The sequence below is a fragment of the Syngnathus floridae genome, chromosome 2 (genome assembly GCF_059516105.1).
Source record: "Syngnathus floridae isolate MCC-2025c chromosome 2, RoL_Sflo_1.0, whole genome shotgun sequence".
Classification (NCBI taxonomy): domain Eukaryota; kingdom Metazoa; phylum Chordata; class Actinopteri; order Syngnathiformes; family Syngnathidae; genus Syngnathus; species Syngnathus floridae.
In genome coordinates, this window is record NC_142414.1 from 26,007,983 (window position 1) to 26,029,998 (window position 22,016).

General features: G+C 42.9%; 1 protein-coding gene across 8 annotated transcripts; it reads right to left on the minus strand.

Annotated features, from left to right (window-relative positions):
• Positions 1-165: 165 nt before the first annotated feature.
• LOC148402852 (microtubule-associated protein 2-like) lies at positions 166-21,989 on the minus strand. Of its 8 annotated transcripts, XM_088369882.1 has the most exons (19): positions 21,896-21,989; positions 13,211-13,265; positions 10,399-10,547; positions 10,160-10,234; positions 8,956-9,186; positions 7,202-8,371; positions 6,617-6,781; positions 6,396-6,515; positions 5,870-5,922; positions 5,717-5,752; positions 4,851-5,015; positions 4,655-4,772; positions 4,335-4,391; positions 3,874-4,181; positions 3,314-3,406; positions 2,929-3,021; positions 2,037-2,118; positions 1,848-1,960; positions 166-1,296 (listed from the first exon to the last, which is right to left on the minus strand). In XM_088369882.1, the coding sequence occupies exons 3-19, from the start codon at positions 10,511-10,513 to the stop codon at positions 1,087-1,089; spliced, it is 3,204 nt and encodes a 1,067-aa protein (XP_088226008.1). In that variant the 5' UTR covers positions 10,514-10,547; positions 13,211-13,265; positions 21,896-21,989; the 3' UTR covers positions 166-1,086. The 8 variants fall into 8 exon arrangements, with proteins under 8 accessions (XP_088226008.1, XP_088226004.1, XP_088226003.1 ...); XM_088369878.1 differs by lacking the exons at positions 4,851-5,015; positions 8,956-9,186; positions 10,160-10,234; ... (1 more) ...; positions 13,211-13,265; positions 21,896-21,989 and having other exon boundaries at positions 7,202-8,949; XM_088369877.1 differs by lacking the exons at positions 3,314-3,406; positions 8,956-9,186; positions 10,160-10,234; ... (1 more) ...; positions 13,211-13,265; positions 21,896-21,989 and having other exon boundaries at positions 7,202-8,949.
• Positions 21,990-22,016: the final 27 nt, after the last annotated feature.

Here is a 22,016-nt window from a genome sequence, read left to right on the forward strand (position 1 = left end):
AGTATGATGATTGACTACAATCAACATAATTAGTATCAATATAGATAACTATTGTTAATCTACACTCTTATGACATCATCCCAACATTTTATATAGCACTTTTCACATCAATTTCTCAGTAAAATGCATCTCCAACATCTGATAAACCATAAACTATCTGTGAAGTATTTTTAGTCTTCTTTATTTCCCTTGTCATTGTTTTCCATGTGAGCATTTACCCATGACAACATTGCAAACATGTTTTTTTTTTTTTTAAATACACATCCACAGGTGGAGATCAACACTGGAGGGCAGATAACAGACATCAGGGCGGGACATTCACAACAGTGAGCGGAGAACACACAAGAACAGTTTGGAAATTATTACACGTCTTCCATGCACTCTTCAGTTTTGGACTGCTTCAATCACATCCACGCTCTCTTAAACGGAATGTTTGGATACAAAACATTTCATTTTCCCTTTTTCTCTGTAGTGGAGTAAAAGCCTCCCCAAGCTAGTATGAGGAGCCTTTTGACCTTTTGCGTACTCAACGACCTTTAAAAAGCAGAGAAACAAGAATTCATTTGCAGGAAATAAAAATCAATGTATTTGAGGAATGCAGCCACAGCCAACGTACAAAACTACCGTGAAATATAAAAACACATACAACACAAACTTCCCAACAGGTCACCATCGCACATCATAAAACCAAATCTTTTGACTTTCAATGCTGCATTTCTTCAAACCGACATGCTCCTCAGACTCTCAGATATGAAGCTAGTAGTTCCTTTTGTCACAGTTTCAAACAGTTTTCTAAGTTGCTGTAAATTGAGTTTACTTTACGAGTGGTCCTCATGCAAGAGCAATGCGGCGATGCTTTAAAAAAAAACAAAAAAAAAAAACTCGCTGTACAATCTTATAGCAGACACGCTCTCTTCAAATTACACCAAAGTCCAACGAAGGAGGAAAACAGTAACTTGTGTAAGGAGTGGATGGACAGTAATTGGAGGATTCTCTTTTGAAATGCCTCTGGAAAGAAGATCCGTTGAGGTGGAGGGTCTGGAGAGGACCATGGAGGAAATGGAGGGATGATCCAAAGCGAGCAGCTCATAAGCCCTGCTTGGCCAGCGCGGCCGTAACATCTTGGGCCAGTGTGGCGAGCTGCGGCGAATCCAGTTGGTTGATGCTGCCGTCGGAGGACAAGTGAGGCGAGGTGCCACCCAACCCCAGCCCGGGGGAGTGGGTGACAACGATTTCCGCACCGTGGTCCACCCGGGCTTTGGCGGTCTCACGGAAGCTCAGCTTGTGGCTCTCGATCTGATGACGACATTGCGAGCGTTCAGAACGAAAAACGCAAAGAAAATGTTGAAAACGTTAAATAAGAGTTGAGTTCCATTTATTCGACTTTCTCTGTCCACTCCTAAACTTTGTTGCATTTTCCATTAACTATCTACATCTGCCAATTATTTTTAAGACTTTAAATCACAGGTGTCAAAGTCAAGGCCCAGGGGCCAGATACGGCCCGCCACATCATTTTATGTGGCCCGCAAAGACAAATTGGGTGTCATTACTAGAATTTTAAATTAATAATATCTTTTTTTTTTTTAAATATTTGACCAGTTTTAACTCATCTGATTTGAAAACAAGTTGTCAGTTTGTTTTGTAGCTTTTACTGTATATAATATATTATTTATATATTTATTTGGGTTGACAGTCATAATGGCCCTCCGAAAGAAGCTATGACTACAATGCGGCCCGCCAAAAAAATGAATTTGACACCCCTGCTTGAAATTAACGATGTGTATCAACAAATTCAAGAAAAAAATGTTATTTTTCCACACCCAGGCCAATTAAAAGCAACATTTTACCATCACGTTCCCGCCACCCGGCATGTGGCTGGCGTTGTCCATTGAGCCGATCTTGGGTTGAGCTTTGTCTTTAAAGTCCAGCTTGACATTCTCAATCCGAACGTTGCCTCCGCCTAAACAACAACGACAGAATGAGGACGGACTAAATGGTTCCGATCTTATCCATTTGGATCGTGTGGGTCTCTCTACCTGGCCTGTAGCGGATGTTGGACATGGAGCCGCATTTGGAAGTGATGTGGCTCAAGTCGATTTTGTTGCTCTGGATTTGGACCTGTAAGAAGCAGTGGCGTGTCCGTGTCATTCTGTGTTTACAGCGTGGGAAAGAGCGGCAGTATGATAGCGGGATGATCTCCGAATAAGCACGGGGGTGGCACGACATGCATGCGGATAAATTCAGATTAATTTGTACTCAACTGAGACAAGAGGTGGCGATGCCAGCGCGTGAAAGCGCTAAAGGAAAATAAAGCTGTGGCGCTTTGTTTATACTTACAAGAATTTATGTACATTTTGTCAATACAAAATACAGACTGAAAATATGTTTAACAAAATATGAATTAAAAAAAACATGTAGCATTGAATGTATAAATATAATATATATTAAATATTATAATATAGTATAGGGAAATAAAGCTGTGGCGCTTTGTTTATACTTACAAGAATTTATATACATTTTGTATTGTACGGACTGAAAATATGTCTAAAAAATATGAATGAGAAAAACATGTAGCATTAAATTTATAAATATAATATATATTAAATATTATGATATGTTATAGAATATATATCAATATTAGTGATGTATAAACATCTTTTTTACACATACATTATATATATTATATATATATAAAATAATATATATAATACATATACATTATATATATATTTAAATATATACAAAAATAATATATATATATATTTAATACATTTAATAAATATATACAAACATAATATATATATATATATGAATAATATATATATATATATATTTAATACATTTCTACATATATTTATACACCACTAATTCCAAAACAGCTTGATGACGACCGTTTATTTTTAACTTTTTGTTGTCGCGTCAACTCACATTTCCTCCGCCCGGGGTGTGCTGGAGTTTGTTCAGGGAGCCACATTTAGCCTGCACGTGGCTAAAGTCCAGTTTAACGCTCGGAATCATGACCTGGCAATGACAAGGTACTTGTTTTTGGTTTTTATGCAGACAAGCGGCAGAGAGAAGGGCCACCCAAGTGGTCTGGGTTGGGCTTCCGGAGAAGCTCCTCCCCCCTGGAAACTATTTCTTAAATCCTCAGAGTTGCTGTTTCCAGCTCAGTTAAACCACACTTGTTTGAACGCAGCATTTTAAAAAAGCAGCCTGCTCATGGAGCAACCCACGGAGGGATTACAGGGTCATGGAAGGACCCGGAATAAAAGGAGAGAAGGAAGAGAGCAAGAAAAGATAGAGCCGTACATACATTGCCTCCTTTGGGCGTGTGCTTCAGATTATCCTTGGAGCCGCACTTTGATTGAACATGACTGAAGTCCACCTTCTCGTTTAAAATTTGCACCTAGATCAAAAAGAAATAATAGGAAAAAAAAATCTATGTGTGCCTCAATGTCAAATGTGCAATGATTGATCAATGTGTTTTAACATTTATTTTTAATATGTATTTAGTGTTTCATTTTTGGTTATACCTCATCAATAAAATACTCTACATGAAGCAATTAGCAAAAAAAGAGAGAAAAAAAATGCAAACAGTGTATACTGTACAAGTGTGTGTCTACACACACATATATATATATATTTTTTTCTAAAATTTAATAATGTAGAGACGAGAAGTTTGAAAGTTAGAATGGGGCTCAAAGGAGGGACAAGAGCAGTGGACTGGAAAGGACTGAAGAGTTTCGGATTCCAGACGCACACTCTTAATATTTGACTAAAACAAATTTGGCAATATTCAGTCAGAAGAGAAGAAGACGTAAGCATTTCTACTATTTATGATTTTTTTTCTAAATATGAAAACAGCACTATTACCTGTCCACCCTTAGGTTGATGTTTAAGGTTGGCGGTGGATCCAATTTTGGACTTGACATTCTTGAGGTCAGGCAAGGGCTGGTTGAGAACCTTCAACTGCCGCTGGGCGGAAGACGGCGACTTGGGCGGGGTGCGGATGATGGCGACCTTCTTCTCCTGGAGAACGCTGAAGGACTTGGGCGTGTGGCTTCCGGGGGTGCGCGAACCGGGCGTGCGGGCGTAACTTGGGGGTGTGCCGGGCGTAACCGCAGAGGATCCGGGGGTCGAAGTGCCGCTGCGAGCTGACCAGGAACGTCCAGAGTCCGTGCCTGCCATGGAAGGAACGAGATGATGATCACACAATAACATAACACATAATAATAACATTTGAAGTTATGATGGAGCTGCCAACCTAACAGTCAACAAAAAAAAATTGTTAGACAATGAAAAGAAGGTTGCGATGATGCTAAAAGGAGCACTACCTGCCATACTAGGGCCCCTCCCAGACCTGCTGTCACCCTTGACCTCGGTGTTGATGGCTAAAGGAGGAAGGAAGGCGGAGGCGTGGAATGGGTAAATATGGTGAGTGATAAATGATTATTTGATTGATAAAATAGAAAAGTGAATTAGTTGTCAATTGATTAATTTTGACAATTTTTGTCTTCACCTTTAAAAATATTCACATTTACTTACAAATTTGTAGTAAATTTAAACGAAATCATCATTATATCTGTCGGTATATTTAAAAACTAAAATATGCGCCTTAGCTCAATTAAGGCTTCAAAACACTGGCAAAGCTTACAGGTTGGCCTGGAGGGGGTGCTGTTGTCCTCTTGTTCAGATGCAGGAAGGTGGCGTGTCAGTGACTTGGACGGCCTGGGGAGCGATGACCTTTTCTCTGGACTACGGTATGTTCTCTCCTGAACGCAAAACAAAAGTTGACAATCATATCACAGGTCTGCTTATTTTCACACACTTTTTTTTCCCCCATTCGCTACCTGTATGTTTTTCTGAGGGGCAGTGCGGGAGCATGCCAAGGTGGGCGGGGCCTCACTAAGCACCGCCTCCACCTGGGGGCTCCGTTTAGGGCTACATGCGGAGTCAGGCCGCGGGGATTGCTGGCTCTGCATTGCCATTTTTAACAGAACGGGTCGCGTGGGGCTCTGGGTGGCGGCCACCAAGATGGAGAGAAGCATGGAAGACGGATGGTGGCGACATGGCAGACAGACAGATGGAGACATTATGACATGTTGAAATACAGTGATCCCTCGCTACTTCGCGTTTCGTTTATCGCGGCTTCCCTACATCGCGGATTTTTTTTCAAAATTAAAAAAACATTTAAAAGTCAAAATAAAGCTTCTAACTTGAGGAAACGTGTCTAACCTTATGAACAATGTAGTATTGCTCCAAATGTTCGTTTACATTCCTTTAGAAGTCCGTTTTCGCGTGTTAGCATGATCCCGAATTAGCATCTTTCCGCTAACTCTTTAGCCTGCCCAGTAGTTCTTGTTGGTGGTTTTTGGTACCAATTATCCGCGATAAACGAGGGATTACTGTATGCCTATTTATGGGTTTTATATCATGGATTTGATTGAATTTTTGCAAACATTTTGTACCTTCTTTCAGACCACACTTTAAATATCGCTTTAGATCTAGCTAGCTAGCTAGCTTGCTGTATCCCAGTGATAAAATAGCACTTTGGCTCCCAAAAGGTCAACGTGTCAAATTTAAAATATTATCCAAAGTCATGGGCCACAAAAAAATGTCATCATTTTAACTTCCCTGATGATGCACAAGACAAAACAAGCTCAGTGAAAAAGTAAAAAAGTGAATGAATGACATGCACACAAACATTTATACTTACAGATGTTCTCTGCCGAGACAGATGCAAGGACAAAGGCTGGCATGCAAGACACAATGCGAGATACAAATGCAACCATGCAGAAATAAAACAAATAAAAAATAAAAAAGTGTTTTCATGCAATACACGTGGCAAAAAGATTGGTGGCTAACTTACAGTGGGTCTCTCCCTGGACTGGTGGACACTTAAGGGCTGAGAGCTTTCTACACCTGCGAAGAAAACATTTTTTTTTTTCATGATCAACGTCAAACAGCAAAGAGAGTCGCTTGGGAGTGGTGGGATTCAAATATTGTATTGACTTGTCCCTTTATAAAGATTAAATGCAAAGTGATGGATCAGCAGGATCATCCAGGTCAGTCTTTTTCAACAAGCAAAACATCACATTGTCCCGGCAAAAATATATGAAAACAACATACTTAAATATGAAGCAGAACTGGAGCGCTTGTGGAGGTTCCAAAAAAAAAATGTTTGTGATGAAAATGAGCAGCACATGATGTTGCCAGCCACACTACAACTGCTTAAAGTCTTAAAAAAAAAAAAGCCACCAATAGAGAGAGAGCATTCCTGAATATTCCCACGACCTAAATTGTGTTTATACACATTGTTTAGGCTTCATGGTGGGAAGCTCTTTTGAAACAACGGTGCGCTCTCTCTATCCACGGTGCCAAATATTGGTGTTCACCTGCGGCTTTGCGTCTGTGAAGCAGAGCTGGCCGAGGATGTTTGACCACAGCTTTGGCTAGACTTTTTCGAGCCTGGAAGGCTGAGACCTTATTCTGGTCCGCCCTGCGTATGATGGCGACTAGCAAAGAGGGGAAAAACAAAATTAACCACATCGTCAAACTCACATTGGTCGTCGCCGATACAAAACGAATCAACGCGAGCAAGGGGGGAATTTGTAACCTTTTTTCTTCTTCATCTCCTCTTTTGGACGAAAGCCGAGACCTTTGCGGGACACTTTATTTCCTCTGCCCGGGAACCGTTTAGTGGGCGTGTCCACCCCGAGGGTGACGCTCTGGGTCGGCGGGAAAGTTCTGATTTGCTTTGTCGTGATAGTTATGTCATCATCTGCAGTGGAGAGGCATAAAAAAGGAACCAATTCTCCATACTGCTAACTTTTCCGATATACAAATACAGTGGAACCTCTCAGGCCAAACTCAGAATTCAACTGGTATCTTTTTGTCGCACAAGAACTTGACCGCCATCAAATATGTCTTGCATTTTCAAAATCAACCCATTTTCATAGTTGAGGTTCTCAGGTGGAAGGTGGTAATTCGGACATCTGCCAGCCAAGAAGTTCTGAAGATCCGGGTTTGAATCTGGGCTCTGGTTTTATGGTGGGAAATATTCTCCTTGAGCTTGTTTGTATCGGTACTTCGGCTTCATGCTACATTGCAATTATTATCTAAAAAAAAAAAAAATTGTACAAAGGGCGTTTTTTGACCTTTGAGATTCCACTGTATGTCGTAAAATATTTATTCTGGGTACCTTTTGAATCAATCCAGCTACTGTCTGTGTCACAGATGGAGACATCTGCTGGAGCTTCATCAATAGAAGCTTGACTGGGGTCTTCTATCTTTTGACTTATCTCCATGGATGAGTGCATACCAGTCTTCTCCTCTTTTATTTCAGTTGCATCATCTTGACGGTCATCATCAGAACATACGGATGGGCTGCAAAAATGGCTCTTCGCTTGCCCGACACGGTTATTTTCCTGGATCACCTGACCCACTTGTGGCTCCTTCTGATCCACTTTGGAGAGCTCAGGCTCATCAACATCACATCTGAGGTCTTCAACAACCTCTTGGTCCTCCTCTTCTTCCACTTGAGGTATAATTATGACTGGAGAGGGAAATTGTGGCTTTGGTGAGCCTTCCTGCAAGTAGAGTGCACTCGTTCCATCAGAGGGCTTTTGGGCTTCAGGGATCTCATCCTTTCCTCGTATTTCTGACCTTGCAGGTGTTCTGGGATCACCGAGCAACTTCTTGCAGTCTTGTTTCTGTCTCTCATGCTCAGTTTCTGGAGATGTAAAGATGAAGGAAGTGTCCGGTGGGATAGGAGAGGCTTCTCTTGAAGGGTCTTTTTCAATGTCGACTTCAGGAATTGTTGGTATCTTCATGTCACCAGGTAGAGCGTTCCCCAAAGGAAACTCAATCAGTATGTCTTTTGGACCAATTTTTGGGATTCTGAGGCGATCTGGTTTCATTCCACTGGTCACAGCTCTTTCCAGTATCTTTGCCCGTGAAGGTGATTTTTGCGATATTCCAAGATTAGATCCTTTATTATCGATTGTTTGATCTCCAAGGTTGTTGACTTGAAAATCCATCAAAGGGTAAGAAGAATCCTCAGGAGAAGGCATGGGGACAGAATATTCGTTAAAGACCTCCCCTTGTTGGTCTTCACCCATCATTTGCTCTCCAAGGGTGAGTTTGAATAAAAATCTTCCAGGGACAGGACACAAGTGTTCAGAAGACATTCTTGATTTCCGTCCCTCCGCTTCATCTTCGCTCTCTTCAGACGTGGTGAGAAACTTAAAGTAGGTTTTTGAGTCCGAGCCCGTATCAGCTTTTACCTCTGCACCAGATTGCGAAATTACTTGGATTGCTTCGACGGTTTCCTCTCGGGTTCCCTCCTTTTCGGTCTTTTCTTCGAGTCGGGCTGTAAGTTGGGGAGGACACTGTACGACTTTGTGTTCAGTCATGTCAACTCGAAGCAGCAGCAGCAGCCACAAAAAGCTGGGCAACCACAGCCAAGCCGAGACCTTGAGCACACAGAAGCTCTCCATTGTCACAGCAGCTAATGAAATGAAGCCATGACTTGCATGATGACAAAAAAAGGAAAGGCGTGGTCAAATTATTCAATTCCTATTGCAATGCAAGTGGCTTGACCAAAAAAAAAAAGTAATTCAACTTTTTTTTTCTCCCCATTGTACGTTCTTACAGAGGAACATTTTGTTTCATGTTCAGGTTTGCACACCAAATCTAAAAAAGTGCTAAATGCTAATTGCAATGTAGCTGGCAACACACAAAGGTCAAGCAACACGTGGTCGAGTCCGACAAGAGTTTCCGCGAAAAGCAAAGGCAACTGCGGAAAAGCACAAAATCATAAGGATGGACGAGCTGCAACAAAGCAAGAAATTATTTGGGATGTGCTTTTTTTTTTTTGTCTCCAATCACACACATGCGCTCAGTCCCACGCTCAGAAAGGAGGAGTCACCCCTTTGCACGTGGCCCCCGACAAACCTTGTTCTGAAGGACTGTGTTCCCTGTGACGACTTCCTCCATTTTGCAGCTCAGGTGTCTGAGCTTGCTCGCGGCCCCAAACCTGCGCTTCGGCTAGCAAATCTTTCTGCTCTAAGGCGCCCGCTTGCCCATATGTCACTTCCTCCTCCTGGCAAACGGCAACTTCCTCCTGCTCATCCTCATCCTGTTGTTGCTCCTCCGCAGAGAAAGCACTGACAGGTTCTAATTTATCTTCTCAGACAAGGGAGGGAGGTGGGTGAGACATGGAGGGAATTGGGGTTACAGGGGGTCACAAGACATTTGGATCTAGAATGGAGACACATGTGATGTAAACAAACCAACGACGAGCGGATACGGAGAAAATCTTGCCAAGAATAGGAAGGAGAGTGGCGTCTTTGTGTCGAATGTTCAAATTAAAGGAGACATGTCATTTTCCAGCACAGTGGACTAGTGGTTCTGCCTCGCAGTTCTAAAGTTGGAGGTTTGAGCACCTCTTCTGTGGAGTTAGCATATTAGTATCTCTCTGTACTTTGGTTTTCTGCAACATTAAAAAACACGTGAATACTTCTAAATTGTCCTTAGCTGTGATTGGTTCTTTCTTTATATTGTATCTGCCCTGTGATTGGCTGCCAATCACTTTGGGCCTCCTGCCCAAAGTCAGCTCATTATTATTATATATCATTATTTATTATTATTTATCATTATTATTTATCATTATTATTATTATTATTATCATCATTATTATTATTTTTGTTACTATTATTATGAAAAAAATCTTTTTTGGGGGGGTTTTCATTTGTTTTTCTTCTTATGTGCACTCAAACGATGATTACAAATATTGTGATGCTGATGTAGTATTTTGCATAAATGTCCGGTGCATTCAGATTTATTCCTTCCACTTCAATTTTATTTTTACGCTTTTAGATTCATCATTTGTTGTGGGTTGTCGGTCGCAACGGGCAAAAACTACCGATGCGGTTTGACTAGCCGATTTGGGTGATTGCATGCGACACAGAAATGGTCGGGAAAATGTGTTACTTTGTCCCGGAGACAATTGTGAAGCTGACTAACGAGATGACCTGTGAGTGTAAACATCTCGGCTTTGACACGGTGCAGACGCTCAAAGTGGTGTCTGACATCATCTGACGCTCGGGTTTACTCTGGCCACCATTTGCGTAGCCTAAAAAGTGTGCATTGGGTATACCTTGTGCCGCCGGCCCAATCTGCTGAGCGGATGGAGAGGGAGGAGGGGAGGGAGGCAAATTGGCTGAGTCATCCACTGTGGAGGGAGAAAGAGACACACACACTGACGAGACATGGGCGGGAGGAAGTCCATGACAAGGCTGAGCCATTCTCTCCTTTTCGGGTGACGTGAGACACATCGGTGATAGCACCACACACGTAGCCACAGACTTCTCGCGGAAGGTTCCAGCACCTTCGTACCTGTTGCGTTAGGATGCGCAGCCGCCCCGCCGTGGAATCCGTTCTCATGGTAGGCCGAGTAGCCGTTCTGGCCGTTGGAGGCCCAATGCTCGTCTGGCTGCCGACTGTCTGCCATGCCTTGACTTGCTTGCCTGCTGGGGATGGGCCACCTGCAAAGACGTTTAAGAAGGAGCTTACTTCAAATAATCGAGTCTTCCTCTCTTGTCTCTTCTCATCAAGACTTTGAAAGAACAGATGAACTTGACTTAAGCTCCACAGCTGTTTTCAACACTTAGCAAATAAAGGCAACAAGGTGCATTGGAGCAGACAAAACAAACAAGCAGACCTCTCGTGTCCTCTCATTAGTGAATACTGATAAGGAGGGTTGTTGTTATGGCAACCGGAGCAGCAGACCAGTGAGATTGTGGAGCCAAAGCTAATTGCCTGATGATACAATCCTGCCATCTAAAGTGCAACACATGGCACAGCAGCCCTCATTAGCGCAAGAAGCAATTTTCGGATATTCTAACAAAGGTGAAAATTATGACCCAATCGGCAAAGCAAGGACAATAAGCAGCATAATATTTCAAATATTTCCTTTCATAACAAAATCCTTAACATGATCGTGCCCACTGCAGTGAAATGATGCCTTCATTGTCATTCTATATTACAGGGAAAATGAAATTTAAAAAATGAAAAAAAGAATTTGACAAATAAAAGCCATACTATCAATAATAACTTAAGCGGGGAACATTCCGGAAAGAAAAGGCCACCATCCGGCTAATATGACCTGAATCACAGGTGCCATTTAAAAAAAAAAAGAGTCATCACGCTCAATCAAGCTTTAAACCTGATCCAGCAGACACACATACAGACAGACAGGTGTCCTCCTTTGGTTTGAGCACGCGGCAGCCCCTGCTGTGCTCAACCTTACCTTCCTGCCCCGCCCGCCATGACCCTAATCCAACCTCACCTCCCTCCCTGCCTCCCCCTCAACCCCACCCCGCCCTTATCTGGGTCACTCGTCACGTCTCCGCAAAGTGCTGCCGACATTGGAATGTCACCACCATCTATTTAGCGGGGAATCTCTGGCAGGGTGTCTCACTAGGCCAACCTTGCTTTAATCCTTCCTGTGCTCGCGTGTGTTCACATATTTTCATCTCCATTTGTCATCATTTTAAACAAACTGGTGAAGAACTAGTTTTGAAATCAGAGACTAGTAAAAATTGTTCAAATATTTAAAAAAGATTGCTAGCAATATCGGTATTTTTTGAAGTGAAGACAATTTGTGGTCGATGCACAATTTGTCTTGGTGGGCCACATAAAATGATGTGGCGGGCCGTATCTGGGCCCCTGGGCCTTGAGTTGGACACCTATGGCCTAGACTCCTTTGCTGCAGCTTCTTTTGGCCATTGATTTTATAATTTGCAGTTTATCATCAAAAACATGAAAAAAAAAATATATATATATATATGATAAAAAAAATAAAAATAAATACTATTTTTAAAATAAAAATAAAAAAATGCACATTGATGATAATCAATACATTTCGAGTAAAATTAATTGTGATAGATTTTGGACAGGAGATGTGGCGGCATTTAAATGGTATTATATTCTGCTTTAAAAGGGTTATTTGTATCCAAAGAGGCAAATTAGAGATGAATTGGATTTGTGAGGTGACTGGTGGATTCTGCCTAAGCCTGCAGCTTCTTTGAGCTCTTATTAGCCCCACCCACAATGATGTCAGCGTTTCCATGGTGATGGGCGGCAAAAGGGAGGGGAGGGAGGGAGGGAGGGGCTGTTGTGGTCAGCAGAGGATGCTGCTGGCAACGCAGTGATCTTTCCCAACGTTATGGATACGGAAATAGGTCAGTGGATGCTGTGGGCCTCTTTGCTGACAAATGGGAGGCGATCTGCTTTAATCCATCAATTTCTAGATGGCGGCGATGCTTGTTATTGATTATATTTTATACCACGGCGTGCTTAAGCAATATTGTGATTAATATTTCCACATGAAGCACAGGTAACTTTTATTCTATTTTGACCAGCTAGTGCTATTTTTTTTTTAAACATCTGAAATATCTGATGTCATCTAAGTCCAGTCTGGCGACTGTTTGCATCGCCTTACTGTTTATGTTTGCAGGCCTTTCATTTTAATTACAGACAAAATGAGAGTCGCATGGCTAAGCCACTCGCACGTGTGCGTAGTTTCCTGCTGTGCAGCTCAAAACAAAAGCTTCAAGTTATTAGACGGCAGGAAGCCACCACTTTGTGCTGGTCATAAATATCTTCTTGTTCTCCAAGCCCCCCCCCTCTTAACTTCCCGTCTCCATGAATGGCAGGACTAATCTGGCAGCCACTTAAATGAGTCATGGGAAAAGCGAGTGTGAAATGTCCAAGTCGTGCAACATATACCGTCTGGCAGCGTTCCAGACGTTTTTTTTTTTTTTTCCTGCCCTATGCAGACTTTGGTTGGGACCAAAATAACTTCAACGAAAGTGCCAGGAGAGCTCGTAGGAGACTTGCGGACTCCTGCGTGTGCACGACCAGGAGTTTGCCATCCTAATGACTAACAGATGCAATCCCTTGACAACAAATCCCAACGGGGAGGGAATCTCAAAAAGCTTTATACGCTTCTGTAATTGCCTATAGATGTGACAACAAGGCGCCAAAGGTCTACTTTTGTAGCTCAAGTCACTTACAATTGTTAGGCCTTAAGATCCCATCACATGGCTCAAAAGCAATAATGGAGGGTTACCCGACCAATAGGTGAACATGAAATTATAATGAGACATGTTTTATCCAAAACTTTAGAAGTGACGCGAGTGCTTACCAGACTCAAAGGGGTGCCTGCACCAACGATGCTGACGAGTCTGATTGGATGTGCTCTGAGAGGAGGACGGGAAAAAAAAAAAAGAAGAAAATGTGTTAGGAAAAATATGCAAATTGTCATTAAAAAAAAAAATATATATATATATATATAAACAAATATATATTTAAAAAAAAAAAATATATATATATATATATATATATAAATAATGGTAGAAATACATTCACGACTTTCCTAAAGGGAATTTTTTTTTCTTTTTCTTTTTTAAGTGTTTACCCAGCAATCACAAGCATTAGAATCCGTTGCTTAGAATCCACCGTCGAGTTGTTTTGATGATTTGTAAAGTTCTTGGAACTGCCCATTGTGGCTGTGCGAGAGTGATGATTTAAAGCTTAAGACACATTTGCGTGTTTCCCCTCTTTGGGGACAGTCAGGATGTCGTATCCTGCTGCGGTTCACAGAGTCAATCCAAACTGCGACTGTGAAGCAAAAATACTTTTGCCAATATTTGGACTTTTGTGGCAAACGCAAACCGTAGGACAGAAATGGAAACACGACACTCATCGTCCTTACATAATATTGAAAAACCAAAAAAGAACAATCATTTGTGAGCAAAATCATCTGCTGCATGTTTGTTAGCTGCTACTGATAACGGCTTATCAGCTCCTCATTAACTCCAAAGCCCGTCTTTCAAGCGTCTCAGTTCGAAAGTGCACAAGGTTAAATAAACACACACTTCCTCCCGAGTCCCTGGGAAGGAAGAACGCTGATTTTTGCTCCTCATCTAGACATCAGTCTTGACCCTCATGGAGCAAAGCGTACGAGGATATATGGGGGCAACATGAGAGGGGTGGGGGGGGTGGATTTTCGGGAACTGGCCTAATCCTCAGATTTGACTTGATCATTGGAGACACAGGAAATGAATCTGCGCAGCTTGATAAACCTCGCCTGCCAATAGGCACAATCTGTGTGTGTGTGTTTTTGATTGGAGCTGTGCTCCAAATCCTGATTTAAAATTAAATATACTGCATGGGAGATGATACAAAGAATCATATCGTACTTCTTGCCTGAGGAAGACAACAATACAATAGTGGTGGGAAACACGCTGCCACAGAAATAGATACTTAAAAAAAAAATGGCTCGCAAAGCGACTCACTTTTGGTTGTGCCCTGACAGCCATGAGGACTTTGAACATGCTGCAAACCGTCACTGCCCTGCTGCAACGTTTGCACGGCATCGTAAAGTGTTAAACATTAATTATACTCCCCGCACGCAAGACAGTTCCGCTTTTCTCGCTTAAACTCTGCTGCGCTGTTTAAATATAAAACATTTCAGTTTGGTTAGCGGTAAGAGGCAGAGGAGGATTGAAGTCACATAACGGACTTAAGTCAATCATTTTAGGATTTGGGACAACTTACGAAAGCCACGAATTGACTTTGACTTGATTCCATTTGACTTTTATTGAAACAACATGAGCTAATTTATTTTGTTTTTGAAAACCAACCAATAACAACCAACTTCATCTATTACTCTAAAAGCTGCAAAGTCAGGTATGCTAAGCTACGTCCTAGCTCACCTGTTGGTCACTAAAGATCTGTTCCGCATTCAATTAATGAGCCAATTAAGAGCCAGGACTCGACTTCCTTGGAACATGCACATGTGACTCACTCCTACCGCGGGGTAGGTTATGCTACACGGTGTCATGCTAGCAACGACCACATTCAACTTTCCAATTCAGATTTGATCCTGAGTGACAGGAACAAGCAGCCGTGTTGACTCCAAAACAACATCTCTCCCTTGAGCGGCTTTCGTTGTGTGGCAGCCACGCTCGCCCAAGGCCCGCATGCCACCATCGCTCGCTGCGTCATGGCCGCCGTTCGAAAGGTTGCTGGCAGCAAAGAAAGACTAGAGAGTAAACCACACTGTTGATAGGGGCATCATGATATGGCATCATCTGGATGTTGAAACTTGAAATAAATACGTCTTTGTAATTCATATGTCAGTAAAAACCCTTCCAATCAATTCCGAGAAGACCTGATACAATAGAAAATAAAATAATCCGTGCAGTAAATGTGGTCCTCTTAACATAAGCTGGGAGTGATTCCTTATGTTTATATTTGAGGGTGGCCAGGGGGAGGGAGAGATGAAAAGAAAAGATGGGATGAGATGAAACGTGCAAAGCAAAACACAAATGGCTGCACAACCGGTATCGGGGGATGGGATGGGATGGGAGCTTCACTAGGTCAAAAGCAAGTGTGTTTGTGGGACACATGAATCCAGCTCCAAGATAAAAGCTAGCCAAGAACTGAGTCAATTTGATCTTCTGCGTGAGATTCCGTCTTCTTGTAACGTTTAGCAGCGAGTGCATCTTGTCAGCCGAACAATTGCTCTGTCCCAAAGCTCATTTGCAGTCACGGCCGAATGTGGCGGCGAGACAAAAGCGGCGAGGGAAGAAGATGGCTGAGGCAAGGGGGGGTGGGGGGGGGCGTGAAAACAGGCCTGCTTCAATGCTTATTACTAGCACAGGAAATGAAATCTTTAGTTTTCTGTGAAGCACAATCCTAATGGACTGAGACAAAAAAAAAAGCAGACCTTCTCTTCACGGGGTACTAGATGTCAGTCATAATGTCCCTCCGACGGAAACTATAAGTACAAAAATGCGTTTGACACCCCTGCCAAACGACACAGAAAGTACCGATACTGTTTCCGTACTGAAATAACGATGAAGAATCTTGGGTGACATGCAAAAAGGAGAGGAAGGAGTCTCTCATCTTTGTCAGCATCAGTGAGCCTCTGCTGCTGACACGTCATGTGACGTCATCACTTCTCCTGCAAGTCACTTTCTGTTTATAATTTCTTCACATTCACAAGACGCACATATGAGCAGAAAGAACACACACGCTTGTGAATATGGTTAGAATTATGTTGGGCTTCAATATTTTGGTGTTTAAATGTATTGTTTATGTCTCTTTTGTTTCATGTGACAGATTGAGTAGGAAATAAAAAGCTTGCATCAATTTGACTCTTACTTGGAGAACCGCACGAGAGCTTTGGATGTTATACAATATTCTCCTATTTCTTGACAGAAAGAGGATGAGGATAAGCGCTAAGCAATAGATGATGATGATAAAGAAGAGTAAAACTAGAATGAAATGTCACTTTAAATCATTTTTCTGGAATAGGTCCTGAACAGGCTCGCTATAGATAAGTTGCGTCAGACATTCGAAGCAGGAAGGCTGCAAGTGTCACTACATCAAGCTTGATTATATTTTTGTCTTTGATTTTGGAGCATCATTGAACGGCATTTTTGCTCAACTTGAAAAGTTGTGTATGCCCTTATCCTGATTATACCGGCACATGTTAATGCCGTCGGCCAGACCTTGACCTCGCCGTCTTGGCAATAACACAGAGGCGGCTAAGCTCGGAACACTCTGGGTTCACACAAGCTAGTCAAGTGTGTTTTTCACAGAAATGGCAAATTAAATAAATAAAGAATTTATTTTCAAAGGCATTAAAGCTACATCTTAAAACTCTTCTTGATCATCTATGGCCTGAAGATCACAGTATGGCACCATTTTTTTTCTTCATTTTTTTTCAAGGCTGTGATGTCAGACATAGGGGCATCACACAGGGTCATTCTGAAGAGCTTTTATGGCCCTTTTTTTTTTTTTTAAATGTTCTAAATGCCACAGGGTGTAGCCTTGCATTCTAAACCCGCCCGGTGCCAAACTCAAACACGGCTACTGTGTGCGACTGAAAAAAAAGAAACCTTCATGACCCTCAGGGAACACTGCCTCTCTGTCACCTCTCTGGGTTCTCTTTCAGGACTTCAGTGTGAACAAATAATACAGTAATTCAAACATATTCTTGCCAACTAATGCTGCAAAAAAAGCTATTCGGTTGCGATCTATGTTGCCTGTTGTCATCCAGGTCATAGTAATGTTAGTATTACTTAACATTGTATTTAAAAAGAAGTCAGCACCAAAATGTTCTTTGTAGGAAAATGTTTTCTGCAGCCCAACTAGTTGAAACACTGTGTTATGATTAATTTTTCATTTGGGGAATATGAATTATAAAATCTAACTGTTTTTATCCATCTCAGGTGGCGGCCATTTTGCCAACCAGCTCACCAGTTTTCTGAAGCTGAGCCGTGATTGGTTGCAACCTGGGAGGCAACTGTGATGTCATTTTCAGTCGACAGCAAGTGGCAAAATGGCCGCCCCCTGAGATGGATCAAACAGGTGGATTTTGCCTGTTTAATTCATATTCCACAAACAAATAATAATCTGAATTTTGCGTTTAGACTTGTCGGGACACATCCAACATATTGTAAAGAAAATTTTTGCGTTGACTTCCTCTTTAAAGATTTATGAAGGCAGCAGTTTGACTCTGGAATGAGTGATCTCTTTCCATTCTTTCTTACAGGAAAATTTGTTTTATATCAAATCCGTCTTTTTAGGTCCTACAATAGTAACATTTCACGCATCTGTATTTTATGATGTTGCGCTTGACTTTAGGATGGACATTAATTTTCTCAATCAGAGCAGTTTTTACGAAGTGCTACAAAGCAGTAGTTTTTATATTCAATACAGAGTTTATATTCCCAGGACGCAGTATTTTAATGGCCTCAACACCACATGCATTACATCTTATCATTATGCACAGGAAGCAACTACAGTAAGTGCACAATTAGCCTGAGTGATGCTGCAGCGGACAGCTGAAGCCTGGCGACGATGACTTCCTGTACTCGGACGAGGTTCTGGAGTGGGCTCGCGCTTCACCAGCTTGTTAAATGCATGGTGGTGATGTGTGATATGCAGTGAATGTATTCAAGAGATTAGATGTGATCATAAATTATATATGATAGATGAAAGCAACAAGAAAAAAAAAAAAAAACATGGCTTCCGTGTTATGGTGCACCAAACATCAGAGCTAAGTTAACTACAGCACTTTCAAGACTCTCCAAATTCACCCGATGACATCACTGAGGATCCTGGCCACTCACGCAAAGTGGGGGCAGATAAATCTCGTCGGCTTCTATTGATTAGCGGTCAGGCAGAAAAACTGCTCTATTGTGCCAAGTTCCATGACACTTTGATGGAGACTTTACTTCTTTCGCCGAGTGAACCAAGGAAGAAATCCAGAGGGTGAGGGAGGCGCTTTGGATTTATGCGAAGGTAATTCTCAGGGGAGGACATTGAGGCGTCATGCTGCTTTCTTCTTGGGTGGAAAAAGCAGATGGCGGTGGATTAGCATGCAGATCCGACAGGGGGGCGCTTTACCCAGGGCGCTCTGGAGGGACACCAATCAATAATTGGCATCCTGCGGCGTGACGACGGCAAAAGCGTGAAAAGCTTGTGGCGTTGACAAAACAGGTCTGAGAAGAGAGCCATAACGTTCCCGTAGACATCACAAAAGATAACATCGGGCAGGAGCAAAAACTTCTGAAGTCTGTTATGCCCTCATTTCCTAACGCAGCCAATCAAGTCCAATTGTACTTCAGTTTTACACACACTGTTTGGAATGATGTTCTGAAAGATATGGATGATAAAAATCTCCCAGAAAATCAAGTCATAAAAATCATACAGGGAAAGAGTTTGGATTCGGGACTCAGCATTTTTCAACTCACTGAGTAGCGAGCGAGAAAGAGAGAGGGAGAGAAAGAGTCAGCGTCCTTCCTTAGAGGTCGTTCACATCTGTCCAAGCTGCAAAACAATGCCAATGCAGGATTTATGAGCAGATTTAATGAGCCAAACTAAGACTGTCAAATCCCAATGGACCACCACACAACCCCCACCCTCACTGTCCTGTGAGACCAGTCCGACTGAGTAAAAAAAAAAAAAAAAATTGAATTGAACAGAGCCCACACTTGTTGGCTCCAGAACAGACAATTATCACCATGGTAACGCCAATTACTGTGGTGTTCTCAGGTCAAAGGTTGAGTCCCACTTGGGGGGTTCCAAGTGGAAATAAGGGGCTGCTCAGTAGCGACCAGGTGAGGAGCGCCACAGGCTGAAGGAATACATGATCGTCATTCCTTTCAGGGGCTGGTTTCCATGGCAGGGGTTGCCTTGGAGAAAGGGGCCCTTCGCCGGACTCGCAGGGCAGTAAACAACACACCACGGTTTGGAGATGCAAGGCGCTGTTAGGCAGATTCGCAAACTTCCAGCGAATTTCAGGCTCTTGGAGATCGTTCGATTCTGAGTTTTGCCTCAGACCGGAAGTTTTTAACCACATTAAAATTGTCGTCGCAGGGAGGGGCTGGATCCTGATGGTGGTCGGGGGTGGCTCTCACACACTCAGCAGCTGCTCCTCGCCGTCACGCTGGCTTGACACATCTACTGTCTCCAAGGTTCCTATGGATCCATGGGTTATCTTGGATACTACCCAACGTCAATTTAAGGGATGCTTAAACCGTGTCAAGCCCCGAGAGTCAATTTTCTCCTCTGCTATTACATTTCCGACGACTCTCCCTAATGGATGGAGTGGAAAACACACGCTCATTGAGATGTAAAAAACATAAACGCTTTTGATGAACCAGATTCCGAGTTGGTACTCCCAACAATTGAGCTCATTCATTCCTCGGGGCAGACCAAGCAGCGCTCTACGCTTGAGGACAAGGAGCAAACAATCGTGTAGTTTAGCCACCACCACATCTGGAAGTCATAACGGCCCAGTGTTGCGTCGCGGAGACGCTAAACGCCGAGCTAGCCGCGGTCTCCGGAGCGGCTTAGCGACAGATGTCTTGCTAGCGATGATAAACTCATACAATTCAATAGACTCTCCAAAAGCATAGAATGGACAAAAAAAATCGACATGACAGCCAAGTTGACACAGCTGGGCGTATATAGCATCAGGCGGAAGCCATAACATTACCCGAAAGACGTCAACGGCACGGTTGCCAGCATTCTTCTCGAGCAAACCTCGGAAGAACATTTTACGACTGACCACATGTCATCATCTTGGACGTGAGCGCACGCGAGAACATATTGTACATACCAACTCAGAAGTGATTTTTTTTTGTTCTGTTTAAATAAAAGACTCCTCCTAATTGGTCAGCCAGAATCAGATTATTAGATGCCAATAAGTGGAGAAGAATGCCCCGGATGAGTGTCCTCTCTGTTGAAGGGCATCGTCCGTGAGGAATGCAATGTGACACTGGCTGTCAGGCCTCGTTTGAGTGGCCGACCGCGAGCCGACCCGAGACGTGGCTGTCAGGGTCCCGCAAGCGTGGGAGGGGAGAGTCCGAGATCCCGAATGGACTTCCGATGAAGAGTCCGATCGAGAACATTGACCTTCAACACATTGAAGCTGGAATCTGAGAGTTCCAAGTTGAGCATTTGAGAGTGCCATAAGCAGGGACAGCAGGTTGCATCCAAGTGACGTATGTCAAGTGGATTAGGGCCTTAATCGTGGAAAAGAATCACCTTGCCAGCTCTGGTTAGACACCTGTTGAGTGAAAAGCATGGCGCGGACAACCAGCGGAAAACATCCCGAGACCTCAATCGCCCTTCTGGTCCAAATGACCCTCAACTGCCAAGAACTGCCAAGAATGATGTGTCCAATCAATGGCCTGACTTTGGACCGGGTCACTTGAAAATTTGAATTCAAAAGACAAAATCAAATGTTTGTGACTGAGGTCATTGTCACTCCCTTGGCAGCGATTAGACTCAATCTGCTCTAAAAGGGGCGTGTCCTCACAAAGAAGTAGGTGAAACCTGTCAACTCAAGGACGGCACGCATGCAGGAAAGACCAACACTGGTAGAAGGTCCACCACACAACACATCCCATGGTCCGAACCCTTTGGTGTCATATGTTGACCTTGACGTGAACCTTGCGAGAAGGCTCTGCAAGCCAGCTGCAATGCAAGTTCAACATCCGGTGCATGGGAATGCATGTCCAGGAATGTGAACGTACAGATTTTGAGTTGGGCATTTATTTATTTTCATAACAGAATGTTTCTTTTTCTATTTAAATCTCTGCCCACTGGGGCGGTAGTGAGGGAGGAAAGACATGTCCACTTGACATTTTTACTTCATTAAATTGTAAAGAAATTAAAAAAAAAATCCACGACAGCTTCTCAATGATTTGATTATTAAAATAATCTAATATTAAAAATATATAAGGGGAATTTTTTTTTTTTTTTTTATCGAGACTAATATTAAGGTGAGGGAGGTATAAATGCAAGGACAATTAGATGCGACAGGCTTGCTCGGATGAATGAGCCTAATCCGGCCAAACATTACGAAGCATAAAAGAGACAAAACGTAAACTACGTTTCATTTATGCGCGCATTTCCATTTTCAGCCCACGGCGGGGAAACACGCCGGTTTCAGCACCTTGCAGGCGTGGGGCAGAACAAAAGGCGCCGGCCGGCCAGCCGGCTGCGGGCTGCCGCGACTGCGCAAAAAGCAAGCAAGACGCCCATCCATCCACCCATCCATGAGGACGTCAGCAACAAATGAACACTTGACTAAACGCCATCCTTCATTAATTTGCGGATAGTGTGGCAACTTCCAAAGCAAGGCTGCTCATTAACACATTGTTGCACATGCGACGCTGTCAATATTTCTATTCCCTCTTATTCATGACAATTGACGAAACTTTTATCATCTTCTATTGCTGCAACAGATTAGTCCAAAAACATATTTGACTAATTGTCGCACAAAGGTTAGGAGGTTTCTTACCTGCGGTTTCGGCAGTGCGGCACAAGCGGCGCGTAGTTGGGTGAATCAGAAAGGGGGAGTGAGTGCTGCAGCCGACAATGAGCGCTGTTGTTGGGCCCAGTGGCCCCTCCCACCGCAGAGA